Genomic DNA, 19,991 nt, shown 5'->3' with positions numbered 1-19,991 from the left:
CACCCCTCCCTGTTTCCCTCCCTTCTGAAACAATTGTTTCCTTGTGATTTTACATTCTCCCAAAACTTTAGCAATAGCCATGAGCCTTCCCTGACCACAACACTCGAGTACTTTCAGAGCTGTGGCTCAGAGTCTTCATTCTTATTTCCAAAGCAGTTGAGCTATGGGAACAGCACACTGTGATGATTCTTTTTATTTATTTACTTATTTATGGCCTGAATTGGTTTTTACTTTCTTTGCTGACAAATTGGGTCTTGCTGGCATTTGTTTTAGAGTGACTGTCTCCATTTCTGCTACATGGCATTTGTCTGCAGTAGTGCTGAAAATTACTTCCCTTAGTGAAGCCGTTTCTTGTTTCTGCACTAAAATTTGTAGAAAACTCATTAAATTTTCATTGTCTACCAGTATGCAGCCAGACAAAGACCTTATAAATCAACTGGTTTGCTCTTTCTGAGTCTAATGATTAAACCAGAAAACATCAGGTAGAGAACATGCAGTCCAGGGTTTCAGTTTGCATAGAAACTTGCCTCTGATGTCACACAAGATATCAAAGTAAAGAAAGCAAAAGGCGAAATATGTGACCTCCCGTGTCTTGCACCCATCCCATTAGAAGCAAGGGCATCTCTCGCTTGTAGTGACCCATCTACTCCACATTGCTCTTGCTGGGTGCTCCGAGTGAAGATGTCTCCTTTGCAAGCATCGTCCTCCAAGCTGGAGGTAACAACATTCCATGACAGCCAGAAAAAAATGGCTCTTCGTGGACAGCCTTCCACAACCACTCCTGCTGAACCAGCCTCAGGAACTTCTAGTTGGTGGTTTTCATAGACCAGTTACACCCCAAGAGCATTTCTGCCAGACTCAGAAGTGACCTGTCTACCACACCAGTGGCAGCGGGGAGTGGGCAGGATCTCATGTGTAGTTCTTGACTGGGCCAAAAAAATCACTGTTTTCAGGTAGTTCAGTGCACCTGGATTTTAAAAGATAAACTGCAGAGAACAGCAAAATGCAATATTTAATAGAGTCTTCCCGGTTCTTTTCTTGATTTCTTTTCTCAGGCTGATACCTTGATCGTGATGTCTTGTTGAAGCCAAAGGAAGAGGAGAGACAGCGCCACAGAAGTCAGACCCAGGACCTCAGAACTGAACTGCGGCCTCAAGGGCGGATGGTGTGCGAGCATGCCTCAGAGGAGGGCAGCCTCCCATCCCTCTGAGCAGCTGCGGTTTCATTGTAGTATCATACGACCCCCTGCTGGCCTCATTTTTCTCCTCAGCACTTCTTGCACTGCCAATTTTTCGGGTTTTTTTTCCCCCCATCGGGATTCTTCACGGAGCCACCCTTTGCAGGTGCTCCTTTCTGAGGACAAAAGTCACTCTTTTGGGAAAGGATGGCCCCAAAAGGCTCCGACCGGTGTTGCCCCGCATCGTCCCACTGCCTCTGTGGTGGTGGTGGCGATCCCTGGCAGGAACCGACCGTATCTCAGGCTAATGAGTTGTCAGAAACCCATCCCCATCCCTCGCCTCCCGGGCAGGTTATTATTATGAGGGCTGTCAGTGGCGGGTGAGGATGGGGCAAGCAATCCATTTCTGCAGCCAGCGGGGAGCTGCGAATCTGTTCACAGGGGATCAGCGGGGTGCTGTGGGAACCGGCCTGCCCTGCAAGCGTCCACCAAGGGCTACCATTCAAGAGAGCACTGTGGGTTCATGGCGAGCGCAGCGAGTTTGCCTCTAATGTATGCCCTAATGAGTCGGCGGAGGGTGTTCTGCCTGCCTGAATATCTTTAGTGTGGCAAAGCGGAGTGGACATTCCCATACAATAGTGGGCTTAAATTCAGCTTCTCACCGATGCCTAATTCATGGGCGGAACGGCTTTTGTAATACCTATAGAAGAGAAGTACAGTAGGTCATTTCACCAACTAATTAGAGTTGACAATCCCATATCTATCCATATCTCAGAGCCATTTCCACGCATTTGGAAAGGGAGGCATTTTGCCTTCCCTCTTGAGGTCAGCCACTGAGAAGGGAAAAAGATACGTACGGGTTTGCACTTTAGACAGTCGCAGCTTTGCCACAAAAACTAATATATCCTGGCAATGTCCTTTTCACTTCTGGAATGGCAGGTAGAGCGTTAAGGTTATCTTTCTTGCCTGCATTCTCCACCTTTTCAGTGATGCTTCCTTTTCCCAAACCCATGGTTTGATACCTCTGCAGGGCATCCTCTTCTTTTCTGTCGGGTGCCCCACACAGCAGAGCCTCAATCTTGCATAAGTCTTCTAGGTGCTATCGTAGCATCCACAAAATAATGTGATCATAGTCAGAATAATAAAAAATGTCCCTGCTTCGCAAATGGGAGTTTCACAACTTGCTGAAGGCCACTTGCTGGACCAGTGGTAGAGGTAAGACCAGTCCCTGACCCCACGCCTATGATGACAGAGTGCACCAAAGCTGCCACATGTTTTAGTCTTTTGGGACACAGTATGAACTTCTGGTCTTATCAACACTTTATCCACTGGCCAGTTCAGATACAGCAGTTGCCTTTAAGTATATACCCAGCCGGCATTAATTCTTCCATTTTAATTAGGCTCATAACACCTGAAAAAGAAAGCTTCCCAAATTCTTTGTGGAAGCCAAACGGGTACTTTGGAGTGCTGTGCCAGTTAAAACTGGACCTTCTCTTTTCTTTGGTAGACGACTTTGCCCTCAAAAATGTCAGCCACAGAGCTAAGTCCTGTCCCCACCTATGGCAGTCTTTGGGAAGAATTAACTGTGGTTTGAGCTAACTTGGGGGAATTTAATTTAATTTTTTTTTTAATAAAAGCTTGGGTTTGTCCACCTGTCATGCTAAAACCTCCAGGTTTTCTCTGTGCAACCCTCAACTCCATTAATGCTCTATGATGAAATCATGTAACAAAATTAATGGCTTCTTCCATTCACTAAATGTTTATTACACGTGGGATCCAAAATGTAGCACGTGGTAAAATTGCCTGGTTGGTACTTTATGCTGGGACTGAAGGAGACTTTAATGCCACTTGGATGGAGATAAATAAAGTTTATGCATCAATCCTATCGACTCGGGGGCAATTTGGTTGTTCTTGGTTTGACATGGAAGCTTTCTAAGATGCTCTAGAGTGAGGAAGCAGTATAAACCTGCACACCAAATAGAATAAAGATGAGATAAATTGCCATGATTTTTTTTTCTAAATATGTTCATTAAGTATATTGCTTTGCTTAGGATGAAAAACTTGACTATGTTTTTGCTCTTAAAAAACAATGACCTGCTGAAAGTGTGGGAAATATGTTTTTAAAAACACAGTAAATGGAGCACACGTCACTAAAGACAGCTCAATTTCGTTACGGTGGTGTGATCACAAAAACATTTTCTACCATGCAACTTTTAATTAGTCTCGCAAAAAATTATTCTGCTTCACTTATACAGAGTACAGTAAATGGCTACATAAATGCATAAGGAATGAAATAAATACGCTTTGTTCAAATGTGGTGACCTTTGGGAGACAAAGATGATAAGAGAATGAAGTTTCTTTCTGTTTCCCCTTGTATTTATCATGTGGCAAGTCAATGTTCCCTCATGAAATACAGTAATTATGATAAAAAATAAACTGAAGTGAACTTCTTCGCTTCACACTTCAACAATCATCCAGCCATACAGACGCATTCATGCATGTATGGCTGTCATTTCCAATCCAGACAATTTTTGATAAGCTTTAGCTATTCTGAGGTGCTGCCAGTTTGAGTGACAACCTTGATACCTGCAACTAAATGGTTAATCTGTTTGCCATTGTGAATGTAATCAGTGCTCTCAGACACAGCGGAATCCCACATTTTTCTGAGGTCTGGAATAAAATGCTTGTTAGTAAATAATATAGAGTATATCCATATACGTAGCACAGAAATATAGCTTAATATGCATGGTATTGTCTGCACTCTTTTGTGGTATCACATATATATAAAATACACATATGAATATGAAATCGTAGAAAATATGGAAAGTAAAACATATGTTAAAATGATATAAAATGGATTTTCCTTTTCTATAAATGAATAAAAAAATACAATTAAGTGATGCTTTTCATTACAACAACATTTCAGATGTACAACGCAAGTCTGAGTCATGTGTGATTTATGAATTTTTAGTATAATTTAGCATCCAGTTCCCATGGAACTCAGGGGCATTCTGCCCTTGAAAGCGCAGTCGTTACTTCCATCCTGCTGCTATTTAAACACACTTGGAGACGACGTGTACTTCCAAATGTGAATAAAGCAAAACCAATGAAGGCAAAGGTTATGTAGGCAAAGGGTATTCAATTTCCCTCATTTGCTAAAGACATTACAGCTCCGATCAATGTGCTTAGCTTGCACCTTTTAGCCCATTATCTGAGGCTGGAGTCAACTTGGCAACACCAAAAAGGTTGTATTTTTCATTTGTATAAGCTATTATACACTTATATATTCACTCAGCATCAGAAACACTAGTCTGCAGTATTTTCCATCTATACTTAATTTACTCGTGTTGACTATTCAGGGGGGAAAAAAATCAGTTTCATGCAGATGAACTTTTTATTTTCCGAATAAACTCCCTGAAATCCTGTCAAGCTTAGCACTGCAACTAATAGACCCATAAAGAAAATCTATTGGATGAATAGTGTATTAGAGGAATGGAGATCAGTTATATATAACCTCAAAGATACCTCACAAAATACAGGTTCTTAAGTCAGGTAAGTGTTGCTCCCCAAACACCACAAAAAGTAGAGACGAATTATAAAGGTCATTGTCAACACGGCCTACAGGAAAGGTCCTGCAGAGACCTAAATTCAGTTAATTATTAAATGGTGAACAAGTATCACGCCAGTCAGGTTTCCAGCCATTCTTATCTTCTGGATGGGTAAAGCGTCTGCTGGGGTCTTCCAGTGGGAGCTGGTGTCCCAATGCTGGGACAGAAGCAGTGTCACCCACCACCACCATGACCGTGCTTCTCCTCGGACGGCCCAGTTCAGAGAGGCACAGGAATTGCCAACCACTTGACTCTATTGTGAATCATCTTATCAACTAGTTAATGTAAAGTCATACCTCCATTAAAATTCTTGGGGTTTCAACGTGATAGTACTGCACATCAAACTTAAACAAGACAGTTTAGCTGTGGATTTGACGTCTGTTGTTAAAAAAATCTTTAATTGTATCATTTGATCCTGGAGATCTCCTTTCCCAGAGATAAAAAATGATAAGAGCTTTGTCTTGAACATTTAAAGCAAGAACCCACAAAACCACAGATGAGCTGAAGTGTTTTATATCCAATTCACAGAGTCATAAAAATTTACAAATCCATAAAGTGTCACAGGTATGAACTAGCCCTTTTCCCCTTCTGATTACGTATCTTTTACAATCCGCCAAAACAAGTAGTCGCCTTATGTGAAGCATCATATGAATGGAACATCAATATCAGTCTGATCAACCTACAGCTGATTGACCAACCATAAGGATGATTTTAGAAATACAACATTTGCCAGAAAATACTCAACAGTGTGCATGGACATGCTAAATCTTTGTATATTGTGTAGCAAAAAAAATGGTACAATAGTTTCATATCTAAGCTAGCGTTTATTATATCAAATCCATATTGAATGCGTCTGCTTATTAAGTGAAGTTGGCAATGCTATTATTAAGGTTTCACTGTTTTCTGTTTAAGCTCCTCTTTCTTAGTGGCTTATAAATTTGGCAGCCTTTAACTGTTTGCATAAACATTTACAGGAGGCAGATCTCTAGAAAAGCTTTCCTGGAAGCAGGAAATATCTGCACCAAGCTGATATTTTTCAAGAAAATTTCAGCCAAGAAGGTCATTTCCAAGAATGTTGTTTGGGAAAAAAAATAGGTTCCTTTCCCCGTATTTAAAAAAAAAAAAAAAGTAACATGTTTCTTCTGGAAAAGTAATGAGGTTTGGAGCAAAGAGTTGAGTGTTGAAATAAATGGTCTTTGTAAAGGGTACACCTTTTGCTGTGCTTGTGAAAATCTGCTGAAATGTGGATACAGTCTAACCCTTGAACATACCCTAATCCTCCAAATTATCGTAGTTGCACGTGCTCATCCAAGCGAGCCGGCTCAGACATCAGAGTACATTTGTTGGCAGAGAAGCACGCTTTTTTCAATTGTTTTTATTACCCAAACTAGCTTAAGTATCTCTATCCTGCACTGCAGTAAACACTTTGGTCAGGGCTTGATCTTCTCTTCACTTGCCTGGTCAGTACCTACCCTTGCGAGTGTGTTTGTCACTGCATTCCTGGGTGGAAGAACGGATCCTCTATTGACCGTCTCTGGGTCCTACTACAAGAGCACCCTCCGCTTACCTACTTGGCCATTCCTATTATGGTGTGAATTGCCACTGAGAAGACATTGCTCTGGAGAAGGAAGGCACCAAACGAAGGCAAACGTCCATGCTATGCTGCTGCAGCCACCCGTGCCCCAGGATAGACAGGTGACAGTGGCTGCCATAAGATTGTAAAGAACAGAAAAAGACCTGAAGGGAGCAGGGTGGCAGCGAGGTCAGGTCACCTAGGATGTACAAGGAGTATCAAGAATTGCCAGTGCACCACTGGGAGCACTGAAACTGCTCGTGGTGGCTCTCCAGGCTCTTGGTGCCCAAGCGGGGAAGCCCATGGTACCTCAGCTGCCTCCTCAGAACCACTTGCTGGGCAAAGACAGACATCAGCTCCCGTCCTCTGTGCACTTTGGGAAAAAGTAACAGTTGTGTAAGTGATCTAACTGAGTACTCAGCAAAATGAAGGCAGAACAGCAATCTAAAGCATTACAGAAAGCACTTTTGACAAGGGAACACCAGCACATCAATGGCCTCCCAAGCTAGAAATGAAGCAGGTAAAGTTGCTCCCAGTGAGCACTGTTGCCGTTGCCACGATGCAGTGGAAACTTGGCTGGCCAAAACTCTGACTTACTGAACTCTTAAAGCATTTTGAAGAAAGGCATTTCTGTGGTGACACGCTGCACCCAGCACATACAGCTGGGCACTGCCCCAAGAAGTATGAAAGTCAGGGCACTGGTAATTTGGGAACGGTTGGCATAAAACCAGCGTAAACAGCTACAGCGATGCTCTCTCTCCTGGATTTGTATCAGATGTTGCTTGTTGAACCATGGGATTTTGAGTTATTTTTGCCTTGAGCACGCTGCAGTCTTTTGTGCTGTCTGCCTGGTGTGTCTGGTTCTAACCCAATGACCATCCCCACGGTTAATTCCTGGTCCCTGCAACCCCCCCTATCTCGGGTGGTCTAAGCCCATGGGGTTTGTGGGGTCTGAGAAAAGCTTGCCCATCTACGCGAGCTTGGACTCCTGCCTGTTTCAGGCACGCAATAAGATGCTCAGAGGTTCTGGTAGCTGCCCAGAAACTGGCTGTGTGAAAGCTTCTCCTCCAGTCTGCTCCATGGGGAAGGTTTGTACATGTATTTTTGACTTTACAGCAGACCTTCGCCACTCCCTGGCCCTGGAAAGGCCCTCACAAAAGGACCACCAGTTTAGCGGAGAGGCAGAAGTCACCGGTCTCTGATGCAGGGCAGCGATCGCTGCCTCCCAGCTGAGATGTGGGCCCTGGGCTCAGGTTCAAGTCAAACACGAAATGCAGACGTTGCCTCTGGAACATTTTCAGAGTACAGGGGGGTTGGGGATTTTTTCTGTCTGCAGCCCCTTCCTGGAAATGAGACTTTCTGGCCCAGCTGCCCCAGGATCAGCTCTGGCTCCCCTGGGAGAGGTGCAAACAGCAAGTAGCCCAGCAGACTTTGCAGAGGCTCCAACCCCAAATCTCTCTTCCCTTTGGCTATCACAAAAATACACGTATCTGGCCAAATTAATAAAACCACAGTACATTCAGAGCCTCACAGTGTAATGGAGGGAATTCAGGATGCATTTGTCCCTACAGCTGCTAGTCAGCCTTGATGAGTCACTGGTTTCTTTGGGGCCTGGGGTCCTATTTCTCTGCCTCATCTCTCCAGAATATTGCTTGGGCTCAGACAGAGTTTTCTAAGAAGTTCAGGAGCCCTGGATTTAGCTCCTTCTTTTAACCCAGCAGTGCTTCTCTCTCTTACTTTCTCCTCTACAGCTAGTTTCCTTCTGCTTTTTCCCTGAAATAGTGAGGGAACCTCTCATATGACATCTACCAGATCTCTCTTTACCAGAGGTCCCCCAGTGACCCGTGTCCCCATCTGGCTGCCCTGTGGCCTAAACACTCCTGCTTCTCCTTCTGACCCACAAGATTCACTGTTAAAAATTACTTCCCTCTGTTTTTCAGTTTGTCCAAGAGGGCTTCAGCATGGATAAAGGATTATAGAATCATAGAACTGTTAGGGTTGGAAGGGACCTTAAAGATCATCAGTTCCAACCCCCCTGCCATAGACAGGGACATCTCCCACTAGATCAGGTTGCTCAGAGCCCCGTCCAGCCTGGCCTTAAAAACTTCCAGGGATGGGGCTTCCACTACCTCTCTGGGCAACCTGTTTCAGTGTCTCACCACCCTCATGGTGAAGAACTTCTTCCTAATGTCCAGTCTGAATCGACCCCTCTCTAGTTTTAATCCATTCCCTCTAGTCATACCATTACCCGACATCCTAAAAAGTCCCTCACCACCTTTCTTGTAGGCCCCCTCAAGATACTGGAAGGCCACGATAAGGTCTCCTCAGAGCCTTCTTTTCTCCAGACTGAACAACCCCAACTCTCTCAGTCTGTCCTCATAGGAGAGGTGCTCCAGCCCTCTGATCATCCTCGTGGCCCTTCTCTGGACACGTTCTAGCACGTCCATATCTTTCTTGTAGTAGGGGCTCGAGAATTGGATGCAGTACTCCAGGTGGGGTCTCACGAGAGTGGAGCAGAGGGGGAGAATCACCTCCCTCGACCTGCTGGCCACGCTTCTCCTGATGCAGCCCAGGATACGATTGGCTTTCTGGGCCACTGGTACACACTGACGGCTCATGTTGAGCCTCTCTTCCACCAGCACCCCCAAGTCCTTTTCTTCAGGGCTGCTCTCAAGCCAGTCACTGCCCAGCCTATATCGGTGCTTGGGATTGCCCTGACCCAGATGGAGGACCTTGCACTTGGTCTTGTTGAACTTCATGAGGTTGGCATGGGCCCACCTCTCCAGCTTGTCAAGGTCGCTCTGGATGGCATCTCTTCCCTCCAGCGTGTCAGCCGCCCCACACAGCTTGGCGTCGTCAGCAAACTTGCTGAGGGTGCACTCTGTGCCACTGTCCATGTCACTGACAAAGATGTTAAACAAGACCGGTCCCAGTGCCGATCCTTGAGCGACTCCACTTGTCACTGGCCTCCACTTGGACATGGACCCATTGACAGCCACTCTTTGGGTGCAGCCGTCAAGCCAGTTCTTTATCCACTGAATTGTCCATCCATCAAACCCATATTTTATCAGCTTGGAGACCAGGATGTCATGCAGGACAGTGTCAAAGGCTTTGCTCAGGTCCAGGTAAATGATGCCAGTTGCTCTCCCCTTGTCTATCGATGCTGTGACCTCCTCATAGAAGGCCACCAGGCTTGTCAGGCACGATTTGCCCTTGGTGAAACCGTGTTGATTGTACCCAATCACCTCTTCGTTATTCTTCTGCCTCAGCAGTGCCTCCAGGAGGATCTGCTCCATAATCTTACCGGGCACGGAGGTGAGACTGACTGGCCTATAGGTCCCTGGTTCCTCCTTCTTTCCCTTTTTGAAAATGGGGATTATGTTTCACCTTTTCCAGTCAGTGGGGACCTCACCAGACTGCCATGACTTGTGGAATATAATAGAGAGCGGTTTAGCAACCTCATCCGCCGGTTCCTTCAGTACCCGTGGGTGTATCCCATCAGGTCCCACGGACTTAAGGTTTAGAAAGGTTTAGAAACTGTTTTTTCTAAACACTATTAAGGTTTAGAAACTGTTGTTAGGTTTGTACCACCACCACAACTGGAATTTCAGCCATGGCTGGAAGCAGAAGGACAAGAGAAGATGCAGACGAGGTCCTCTGTTAAAACACAGCTTGCCACCTAACATGGAGAGCCTCCAACTGCAGCCAGAGTTTCTGAGCTCTGCTCAGACAGATTTCTCAAAACACCAACTCTTGAAGCACTTCTGTGATTTGGAGCCAGCTATTAGTTTCCATTAAGATGTTTGTGTGAAAGCACAGTTTCCAAATTCCTTCTGCACAATGCTTGATCCCCGCTCTTTCTGACACACACAAGAATGCCATTTTATTATTTATACAGATCACTTTGTTTTCCTCAGCACATAATTTCAATTCCAATTCATTAATGTCAAAGCATAAAAGAAACAACATAAAGCAAGAAAAGTTTGCCAAAACCAGAAGATAACAGCTGATAATTAAGGAAGTCCCATTATTTCTTGGCAAAGGAGCCTGTGTTTTCAGAGACACATTCTTAAAGGGCTTCCCATTAGTGTAGCTGCATGATTTGCATGAATACTATTTGCACCAACAAATAAAGGTTTTCAATATGCATAAAAGGAGGCTTTAATGTTCCCTTAATTTCTGTACAATACCCATCCCATGCCCCTTCTCGCTGGCACAGGCCAGCCTGGTGACAGGTTCACAGCAGGGACACTCCGGCAAACCTCCTGGGGTGGGGGGCAAAAAATTTTTGTGACACCATCAAGATCTGGGCTTTTGTTAGCATATACCTGCCACCCCCCAAACCTCATTTCATACCTACGTTGCTCTGCAGGCAAAACTGCACACAAATCCTTCACCCAAGAAGAAACACTGCGTTCCCTTCTTCCCAAGCTCACCTCTGCCTCCTGCACTGCGAGCCCTTCACAGCAGGATCTCTGCTCATTGGGCAAGTCCACCTTAAAAAGACTTTTGCATCTCGCTTGTGTTTCCTCACATTAGTATGCCAGCCACCACCAGGCACACACAGCTGATGGCAAGTCTCTCTTGGATTTCAGGGTTCCTCTGTGCCCTTCCCTTAACAGAATCACAGGCAGGGATACTTCCCATTAGACCAGGCTGCTCAAAGCCCCATCCAGCCTGGCCTTGAACACTTCCAGGGATGGGGCACCCACAACTTCCCTGGGCAACCTGTTCCAGTGCCTCACCACCCTCATGGTGAAAAAGATCTTCCTGATATCCAAACTAAATCTACCCTCTTCCAGTTTGAAGCCATTATCCCTTGTCCTATCACTAGGACATCACTCAGCTTGTTCCAAGTGTTGTTCAGCAAGACCAAACATCTATCCTAGGCTACAGCCGTGCAACAAATGTGAATGTGGCAGCATGCGGAGAGAGGCATGTTAGTTGGATCAAACCTGAAACAGGTTGACCAATTTTGTGGCTCCTGGCACTTGGATTCTGCATACCCACCTCTGCAGCACAGCTTGGCTTTGGTTTGGCTGATGATCCTAGGATGTCAGAGAGAAATTAAAAACCTCTCTTCTTCCGGAGCCTGATGTCACTACCTACTGGATAGTAAAATCATAGAATCATAGATTCATTTAGGTTGGAAAAGACCCTTAAGATCACTGAGTCCAACCATTAACCTAACACTACGAAGTCCACCACTAAATCATGTCCCTAAGCGCCATGCCTACACATCATTTAAATATCTCCAGGGATCCCAGTCCTCATCCACAGTGAAGGTCTGTGGTGGACAGTTATTGCCTCATTCATGGAGATTTGATCAAAGATGATGTTATTAAAATGACAATCAACAGAGAGAGGAAAGATATTTTACCAATAGTGATCTCTGGGAAAATGCTGCTTGACGAGAAACTTATTCTGGCAAAGCCCCAGAAGGTCAGGATTATACCTCATGTGAGGTCTGTTGACAATCCACACATACTGCCACAGCAGTTCCCAAGTCACCAAGAGCTGATAACTGATACAGATCCTTTGCACATACAAAAAATTTGTATTCCTTATTGAAAAAGATTTGTAGACAAAATTTCATCAGATACTTTCTACAGAAAATTTGTGGGCATGAGCAAATTTTCCATTACAGTATGATTTATAATGGCAAATCTTCCATTATGCCCATTGCTGAAGAAAAAATAAATTTATTTCATTGCAAGATTTAGGCTGAGTCCTAGATATTCTTCACATTTCAGCAGTATTGCTACAGCAGCAAAACTCTCCAAGGGTGCACACAGCCTCAAAATCCTCCTAGGTCCGTAAGCGTGATAACCACTGCATCCCTAAGTAGTTAGAATAGAGAGCTTGTCAGAAATCAACTCCTGGTCTGCACAAGGCTACTTAACAACTGTCCAGCTTAGACCGAGCCATCATATCTCCTCACATTTTCAAGAACCAGACACTGGCAAGGAGGAGGAAGGAGGATGGTACATCTTCACCTGGGATAGGTTCCTATGGGGAGAGCAACGGGTTCTTACACTGCTTTGTCAATTATGAACCCAACAGAACCAGAAGCTGAGGCTAATTCATTGCGTAGCTGGGCTAACTCCGTGCCACTACACTGGATTTTGATGCAAACCTGTCCTTTGAAGATACCTTCTCCTTGTGGACCTTCCTTTTTGTTAACTCAACTCTCCCCACTCTTAATTCAGGGCTATGCCTTCACAGCTGCTTTAAGTTCTGTGATTGTAACTGATGCCCATCTCATGGTGTCTTTGGTGTGATGGCAAAGTTGGTGCTGCTGCTACCCCAGTGGAGATGAACTGCGTGGTATCAGAAATAACTCCTTTGATGTGGGAGAAGAGCGCAGCAGATCAAAATCCCATTTACACTGGGATATCACTAGGAAAAGGCACTGGATGGTCATTAAAGTGCAGTCGAGAAGCTGGAACATGGGGTAGCTCTGAAAGTTTCCTTAAGAAATGTGTTTATGGCAGGCAGAAGTGGGGGTTATTGCAGGGAGTTCCTGTCTCGGCAAACTCCACTCAATCAGGAAATATTTCTGGACAGCTCAGCTTTCTCTCAGCAATGTGAGGGTACAGGGGCTAGCTCTCTCTGCCTGGCATTATGGTGACATGGAGTCTTAATGATGTCGGTGAGCATTTGCACTTACAGAGATAACGACATCTAGTAAGTCCCTCCACCAGAAATACTGCTGCCGTCAGATGCCCAGCTGCTTAATGTGTTTCCTTAGGAACAGAGTGTAGGCAGTCGTGCTAAATTCCCACCCTTGAGTCGTAAGAGAAAATCCTATCCATCCACCCAAGATCTAAGGTTTGGATTAATCTATGACAAAAACTCTTTCCTGTTCATTTCCTGTTGAGCAGCAGCCTAAATACCCTGAACCACAGGCAGAAAAGAATGCGAACGATTACTTCCCCTATTACAAAGGGAAATACAAAGAGGACAAAAGGTGAACTTCACCCCTGTGCTGAAGGTCAGGAGAAGACCCGCGTAAGCAAACTGTCTCTGAGTCAGAATGATTCAGTCAAAAAGGTAAACAGCAAATTCCTCAGAGGGGGGAAAAAAAGGCAAAAGCTATTTTGTTTCCTGATTAACCAAGTTATCCAGTTAACTACATCAGATGTAGTCACGCATTCTGTGCTTTCAGTGCTCCTTCCTTCCCGACCGCCATACAAAATTGCTGCAGACCCAGTCTACAGCTGATGAGATTACTGACGCGTGATTTCATGCACCGATTATGAAACCAGAAGTCAAGCACTCTGGCTCTCTGACTTCTATGCCGATATCTATGACCCTGGGAAATTCTTCTGTTTTTTGATAACTTTATAACAACTGGGCTGAAGTATTTACTCATCTGTCAGAGGAACAGAGTGTATTAAAAGGTGAATGTAATTGCTTCTGTATTTCTTGGTACACAAAAAGTATTCCCAACATGAGTAGGAGGCGTTGTGATCAAAATTGGTTCAATATGTAAAAATAAGAAGTGCTGTTTACAGATAACATACCAAACCTGTTATATTGCCATTCACCGATATACATATTTATCCTTGGCAATTGTCAGAAAAGTGCAAAAATTACTCCCACAATATGATTTTATCCAAGACACTCACTCTAAGCTCATTGTGTTCTGACACACTATACAGGTCATCACTTGAAATCAGCTGTTCTTTACTCCAAGCAGCATGAAAAATTTTGCTATATATACCATTTCCCATTGTGTTCATGCTTTTCCTATATAGGCTTAACACAGGCTTCCTTACAGAAATCTTATAACTTAGTTACTCTTTCAGCTGGCCCATAGTGAGTCTTACTACCAGAAAGACTATTAGAATAATTTTGATGTTGTCTCTGATGACCATCCAATACACCCTAAAAGAAAACCACACTCATTTCTGATGATTATAGAAACAAGTATCTGAGTGCACTTTCAACACTAGTTTTAATACTAGTTAAAAATAATTACAATTCCAACTCTTATTCACTCCTACCCATCCATAAAGGTACCACAACCACTGTGCATGAGCACAGTCTGGATCTGGAAAAGACTGGTTGTTGAGTCAACAGCATTAAACACTCAGATTTAAGCAGGTGATGATGGTTTTGCTTTCAACACTAGGGTACCAGACTGACCTTTGGAAGGCAAAGTGCACAAAAAAAATGTAACAGTTCTGTTACAGCAAGGTTAGTTCCCAAATGTATGTTTTCCACATGCAGCATCTAATACATCAAAGATGAAGGGAATATGCTGTATGCAGGAACACAAATACACATTGTGGCATTTGATGACTTTAGACATAGAGTAGTAGAAGACATTAGTATAGACATGACAATTACTACACAGTACAAACGTTGGTTCAACATATTTGCCAGTCAAAGGTTAAGAGTCACAAATTATAGCTGCAGCAGAACTGACATTTCGTGAGTGTGAGCAGGCTGATGCTCTCTAGAGTCAAGAGAAGCTCCAGCAGCTTCTTCACCTGTGAGTCAAATGAGACTGAGTAGAGCACTCGCGCATTGGCAAGGACATCGCTTATGCGTCTTATAAACTCTGTGGTTTTCTATCCGTGCGTGTGGAGTAACGAAAACATACTGGTCCGCAAAGTTATTCTTGAACACAAACCGATGTCGCCACGCTTTCACCGCCCGCAAGGCTCGCAGTAACATCGGGAGAGTGTATCAGCGGCCTCCCGTTATGTGCCACAGCCATCGTGCCAGCTAAGCACTGCCACCTCGTGGAGATCTACCGGTATAAAGAGAGATGGAAACACACAGGGGCTAAATGCTGCGGAGCTGAACACGGCCCTCAAAACTGGTAAATCCCGGGGAGAAAAGCAAGCAACACCCTGCTGGGAAGGACACGGACACACGCACGCTCCACCGCTCCGAAGCCGGGCGTCCATTCCGGGCCGGGAGGGCAGCTGCTGCCCTGCCCGTCCGACCGACCGAAAGGCAAAATAAGCTCGCTGCCGGCTGAGAGGGAGCAAAGCCGGCCCCCTGGGGCCTGCGGGGCTGGGGGTCAGCGAGGAGACCGCAAGCTGAGAGGGAGGGAAAGGCCTGCGGCCTTGAGGCGCGCAGGATGGCGGCCGCCCCCGCCATGGCAGCTTCAAGCGCCCGGCAACGGCAGCACCACCCCCGCCTTGCAGAGCACGGCACACGATTGGTTGGGACAGGTGGGAGGGCTGACAGCCCGGCCAATGAGAGAGAACACCCCGGAGCAGCCCAGCCAATGGGCAGCCCCGGTTGTCGCTTCGCGCGTGAGGGGGCTGCCGCAGCCTATCGGAAGTGCGGCTCGGCGGGGGTGAGGGGTGAGAGGTGAGAGCGGCGGCGGCCCCGGAAGTGGAAGCCCGTGAGCGGCGCTGCCTCCCATTCTCCCGCCGCCCGCGGCGCGCACGAGGGCTTCCCGCCTGCGCTTGCCTGCCGCGCGCCGCCGCCATGGTGAGGGACGGGGACGGGGACGGGGGGCACGCGGGCGGAGGGAGCCGCGGCCGTTAACGGTCCCGGGGCGGGGCGGGAGGGGCGGGGCGGAGCGGAGCGGGTCGGGCGACGGCGCTGACCCGGTGCTCTCCCCGGCAGAGCCTGCCCCTCAACCCCAAGCCCTTCCTGAACGGGCTGACGGGGAAGCCGGTGATGGTGAAGCTGAAGTGGGGGATGGAGTACAAGGGCTACCTCGTCTCCGTCGACGGCTACATGAATATGCAGGTGAGGGGCGGGGCGGCGGCGAAGGGGCAGGAGCCGCCTCGAGGTTCCCGGCGAGGCACCTGGGGCGGAGGGGGGCGCCGGGCCCCGGCCCCGGCGGAGCGGGGGGGCAAAGTGAGGCGCTTCTGAAGGGTCGGCGGTGAGAGCGGGGCCGCTTGGCCGCCTTCTGTTCGCCCACTGCCGAGCAAAACCGGCGTGCGCTTTGCGAAGCCGCTGCTGTTGTAACCGTTCTGAGTCTTGCTGGTTTTCTTCCTAAGCTGGCAAACACAGAGGAGTATATAGACGGCGCGTTGTCTGGACACCTGGGTGAAGTTTTGATAAGGTAATTGGGGTATTTATGACAGAGGAAGGGTTGCTTTAAATCTTCTTATCACCTGTGTTAAAACTTGCGTTGCTAGGTGCTGTGTTTTTTGTGTAACTAAGACGCTAAGTGTCAATGTAACTCTTACGTGAAGGCTATGAGATCCCTACTGAGGGGAGGAAAAATGAATTTTGAAATATTTTTAAAGTAGTATTTACAATCCCTGTTTCAGATAATTAAATACTTTAGTTTTCCAGATTATTGTACATCTATTAATTCCTCGGCATGAGTATATTAGTGTATTGCTACTGAAAACATTTTGCATGCTTGGAACTAAACTTGACCATAACTGTTAACTGAAGAGTAAAAATTTCTTGTACAGCATTGTTAACCAGTTACTGCTTTTATAAGCTTGAGGTTTTTGCACTTGTTATGAACCTTGCAGAAAGCTGCACAAGGTGAACAGCAATTCCTTAGGCGGAATTTGGCTGTTGCCAGGCTACACTCAAGAAGGGGAATGCATAAAGCGGTGTAGTTAAGGGGTGGAAAATTAAAACATAGTTAAGGGAACTCTTTGTTTTTATTTACAGGTGCAATAATGTTTTGTACATCAGAGGTGTGGAAGAAGAGGAAGAAGATGGAGAAATGAGAGAATAGGTGTTTTGTATATCTGGAAATAAACTTTTTTTGTTTTGGTTTTTTTTTCATGGTTTTGTAATAATGTGTTTACTTTTTTCCATTGTTTTTTAATATGGGGAAGTTAACTCTTGAAAAGGTCTCTAATATTCTATTGGCGTCCAAAAATATAATGCTGGAGGAATAGACAATTATTTCAACTTAAAACTGAAAATATTATAATGAAAAGTGACTATTGAAAACAAACAAATAAAAGCCCCACAACTTTTAAGTATTACCAGTGTCAACAAATGCCATTGCTGTCAAGGGAAATACCTGAATTTAAGTGATTCCTGGAATAAGTTAAATCTTCCAAGTTTGTACTCCAAAAGAAAATAGATAGTTCATTTGTTTATCGGCTCAGTTTAGCATCAGTGTCAGTGCTCTGGTGTCAGGTACTCATACTGAATGCGGACTAGCGGGAAATAGAAGGTGAAGAACGTCTCATCCTGTGTATGTGAGTTTCTTGTGTCATTCTAAGCTGCATAGCTGAGCAGATCAAAGGAGCTGCAGGAATAGCCTCTTCTCTCCGTAATGATGATAATACGGGCTGTGGAATGAGCAACAGGAAAAAGTCTTAAAAAATATCGTGATGCACTTAACTGCAGACTGCTGCTGATTTGGTTATGATTCCTTCAGTTCTGAATTGGTTAATTAAGAGGATGCAGCTATAATGCCTTGTAGCCTTGTTTCAGTAGAAACTAAGTTTCACCTCTTAAGTAGAAAAGCTGTAAGTCATTTCAGTATTTGTAGGAACCTCATTCGTGGTCTTCTCTGCTTTGACAGCTGAAGGCTCTGAACAAAATACCAGTTATCTTTACATCTGAAACACAGGAAAATATGGCAGTCTATATAGTTCACAGTCTGTACGTAGTTACTATTTAAATATTCTTTAAACCTGTTCATAAACTATTTGGAAATAGTTGTGAAGATTTCACTCCGGGTGAGATGTGGAGATCCATTATACCCCTGTGTCTCTAAGAAATATCCTGCTGCTTTGAGTCACAAAGCTTGAAGTGTGGTTGTACAATGGTTATTAAGGAAGGACAAATTTGTATCAACTTTGTAGCCAATATTCATGCAAACAGAAGTTTCCTGGCAGCTCTAAAGGTCCGTAGACTTCATTGGCATTAATAGAGTTAAGACAACATACTGCAAAATGGGAATGCACCTTTCCCAGTCTCTGTTGTAAAAAGAAAGTCTCTTTTTGTTACCAGGCACCCAGCATATCAAAAGTCTTAGCAGGAACACAATAACCATGTTTTCAAATGTTTAATCTTAAACGTTGAGGTTAACTGAATGTCCCTTACCTATTAGAATTTCATAATGAAAGGCCATTGAGTAAACCGCTCAAAGCAGAGGGTGGCTGGGGTCCTGCCACTGGTGTCCTGGAAGCAGTTCGGTGCAAAGGCTTCTGAAATGAGGTATCAACACGGGGGACATTAATAAACTCAACCTCATACCTCCAGCATATTCACAAATCAGTTTGTCTTTCAGGTTAAACACTATTATTATTTGTCATGTATAGAAAACCATCAGTGTTTTGAGCTATTTAAAGTCAAAAGTCTCAGAGGCGAGTCAATCATGCGTGCAATTCCACAAAAATTCAACTAGTGCTGGTTGTTTACCAGTAAATGATGCCACGGAAATCACGGCATGCAGATCTCAGCTCTGCTATCTGTCCACAAAATGTGGTAGAACCCTGCAAACGTTCTGGCTTTCATTCATTCGTTTGCATACTAAAATTCTGTGTTTCTTTAGTAGCAGACTGTAGTAGCTGTGGTGTACAGATGGGAAGAAAAATGGTAATTTATCACAAAACCTAACAGTCCATTTAAAGCTGGATATGGTTCCAATTTTTTTTTTTTTAACTATCCCCGGAAGGACAAACCATGGAAAGAAAGAAATCTGTGTGGACTGCTGTTTCTAAAAGGGCCAGTAAAATCAGTAGCTTTCTGTGGAGGGACAGCAGACCTTGGCCTTAAAACCCATATCTAGATTAAAAAAGTCAAAATTCTATGAAAATCTAATCTAGGCTAAGATGAGTAATGCGAAAGGAAAGACAAGTGGACTTACGTTTTGCAAAAGGAAGAGCCCAGTTGGAACTAAGAAAGAAAGTAAATAAATTTTTCTCCTGTATTTTGTCTCCCTCTTTCAGAGACTGAGATCCCCTGCTTTAGAGAGTTGAGTTTTTGTTCTCGATGAAAGTGTGCTCCTGTCACGTAGCTTCAGATTCTTCTGAGATTTTTTGTTACGCATCTACAGGGTTTTTTGGTAGGTACATTCATTAGACTTCAAACTCAGAAAGACGCTTTCATTTTTGCACATCACCGGGTGTCAAACACAGTGACTAAATAATGCCGTGGCATATAACTTCATAAAACTAATTGTAGTTCTCATGCCCACACACTGCGAAGGTGCATGCTGCCATAAAGTGTTCCATTCATTTCAATGGGAAAACTCATGCAGGTTGTTAGACAAAGACTTAGGCATGCACTTAATTCAGATTTTGGTCCTAAATGGAGTGAAAAGAATTACAATACAGGTGAAGGTAAGAAGGTTCTCTGAATATATCGACGTAATTGGAGCTGGTCCTTAGTTGGTACAGGGTAAGCCCCAGGAATAGCAACAGACTCTTTCTTCTGGAGCAAGTCCCAAAGGCAGAAGAATTGCAAGTATTCACAGATATTAAGTATGCATTGAAGATGTAAATAAAAGGTCTTGTGATTTTGCTTCTGAAATACAAGGTATATAAGGCAACTAAAAATCAAACACTTTCATGTGTTTAAGTTCCAATTGTTTCCAGGATAAAAGAAATCAGAGGCAAAGTAGTAGGATGCTTCATGAGCAAAAAGTTACACCCTGCAAAACTACTTACTAAATAAGAAGTTACGTAGTAAAAAAAAAGCCTAGGAAGACTTACAGCAAGACACAAGACAT

The 19,991-nt window shown here is 44.7% G+C and overlaps 1 protein-coding gene across 1 annotated transcript; it reads left to right on the top strand.

The window, feature by feature from the left end:
• Nucleotides 1-15,656: 15,656 nt before the first annotated feature.
• SNRPF (small nuclear ribonucleoprotein polypeptide F) lies at nt 15,657-17,083 on the top strand. The gene is made up of 4 exons (XM_063322764.1): nt 15,657-15,814; nt 15,953-16,078; nt 16,333-16,397; nt 16,967-17,083. Exons 1-4 carry the CDS (start codon nt 15,812-15,814, stop codon nt 17,031-17,033), a joined length of 261 nt encoding a protein of 86 aa, XP_063178834.1. The 5' UTR covers nt 15,657-15,811; the 3' UTR covers nt 17,034-17,083.
• Nucleotides 17,084-19,991: the final 2,908 nt, after the last annotated feature.

This window comes from Chroicocephalus ridibundus, chromosome 1 (assembly GCF_963924245.1).
Source record: "Chroicocephalus ridibundus chromosome 1, bChrRid1.1, whole genome shotgun sequence".
Classification (NCBI taxonomy): Eukaryota; Metazoa; Chordata; class Aves; order Charadriiformes; family Laridae; genus Chroicocephalus; species Chroicocephalus ridibundus.
The sequence above is the reverse complement of the archived record's forward strand: the minus strand, read 5'-3'. Positions and strand labels throughout refer to the sequence as shown.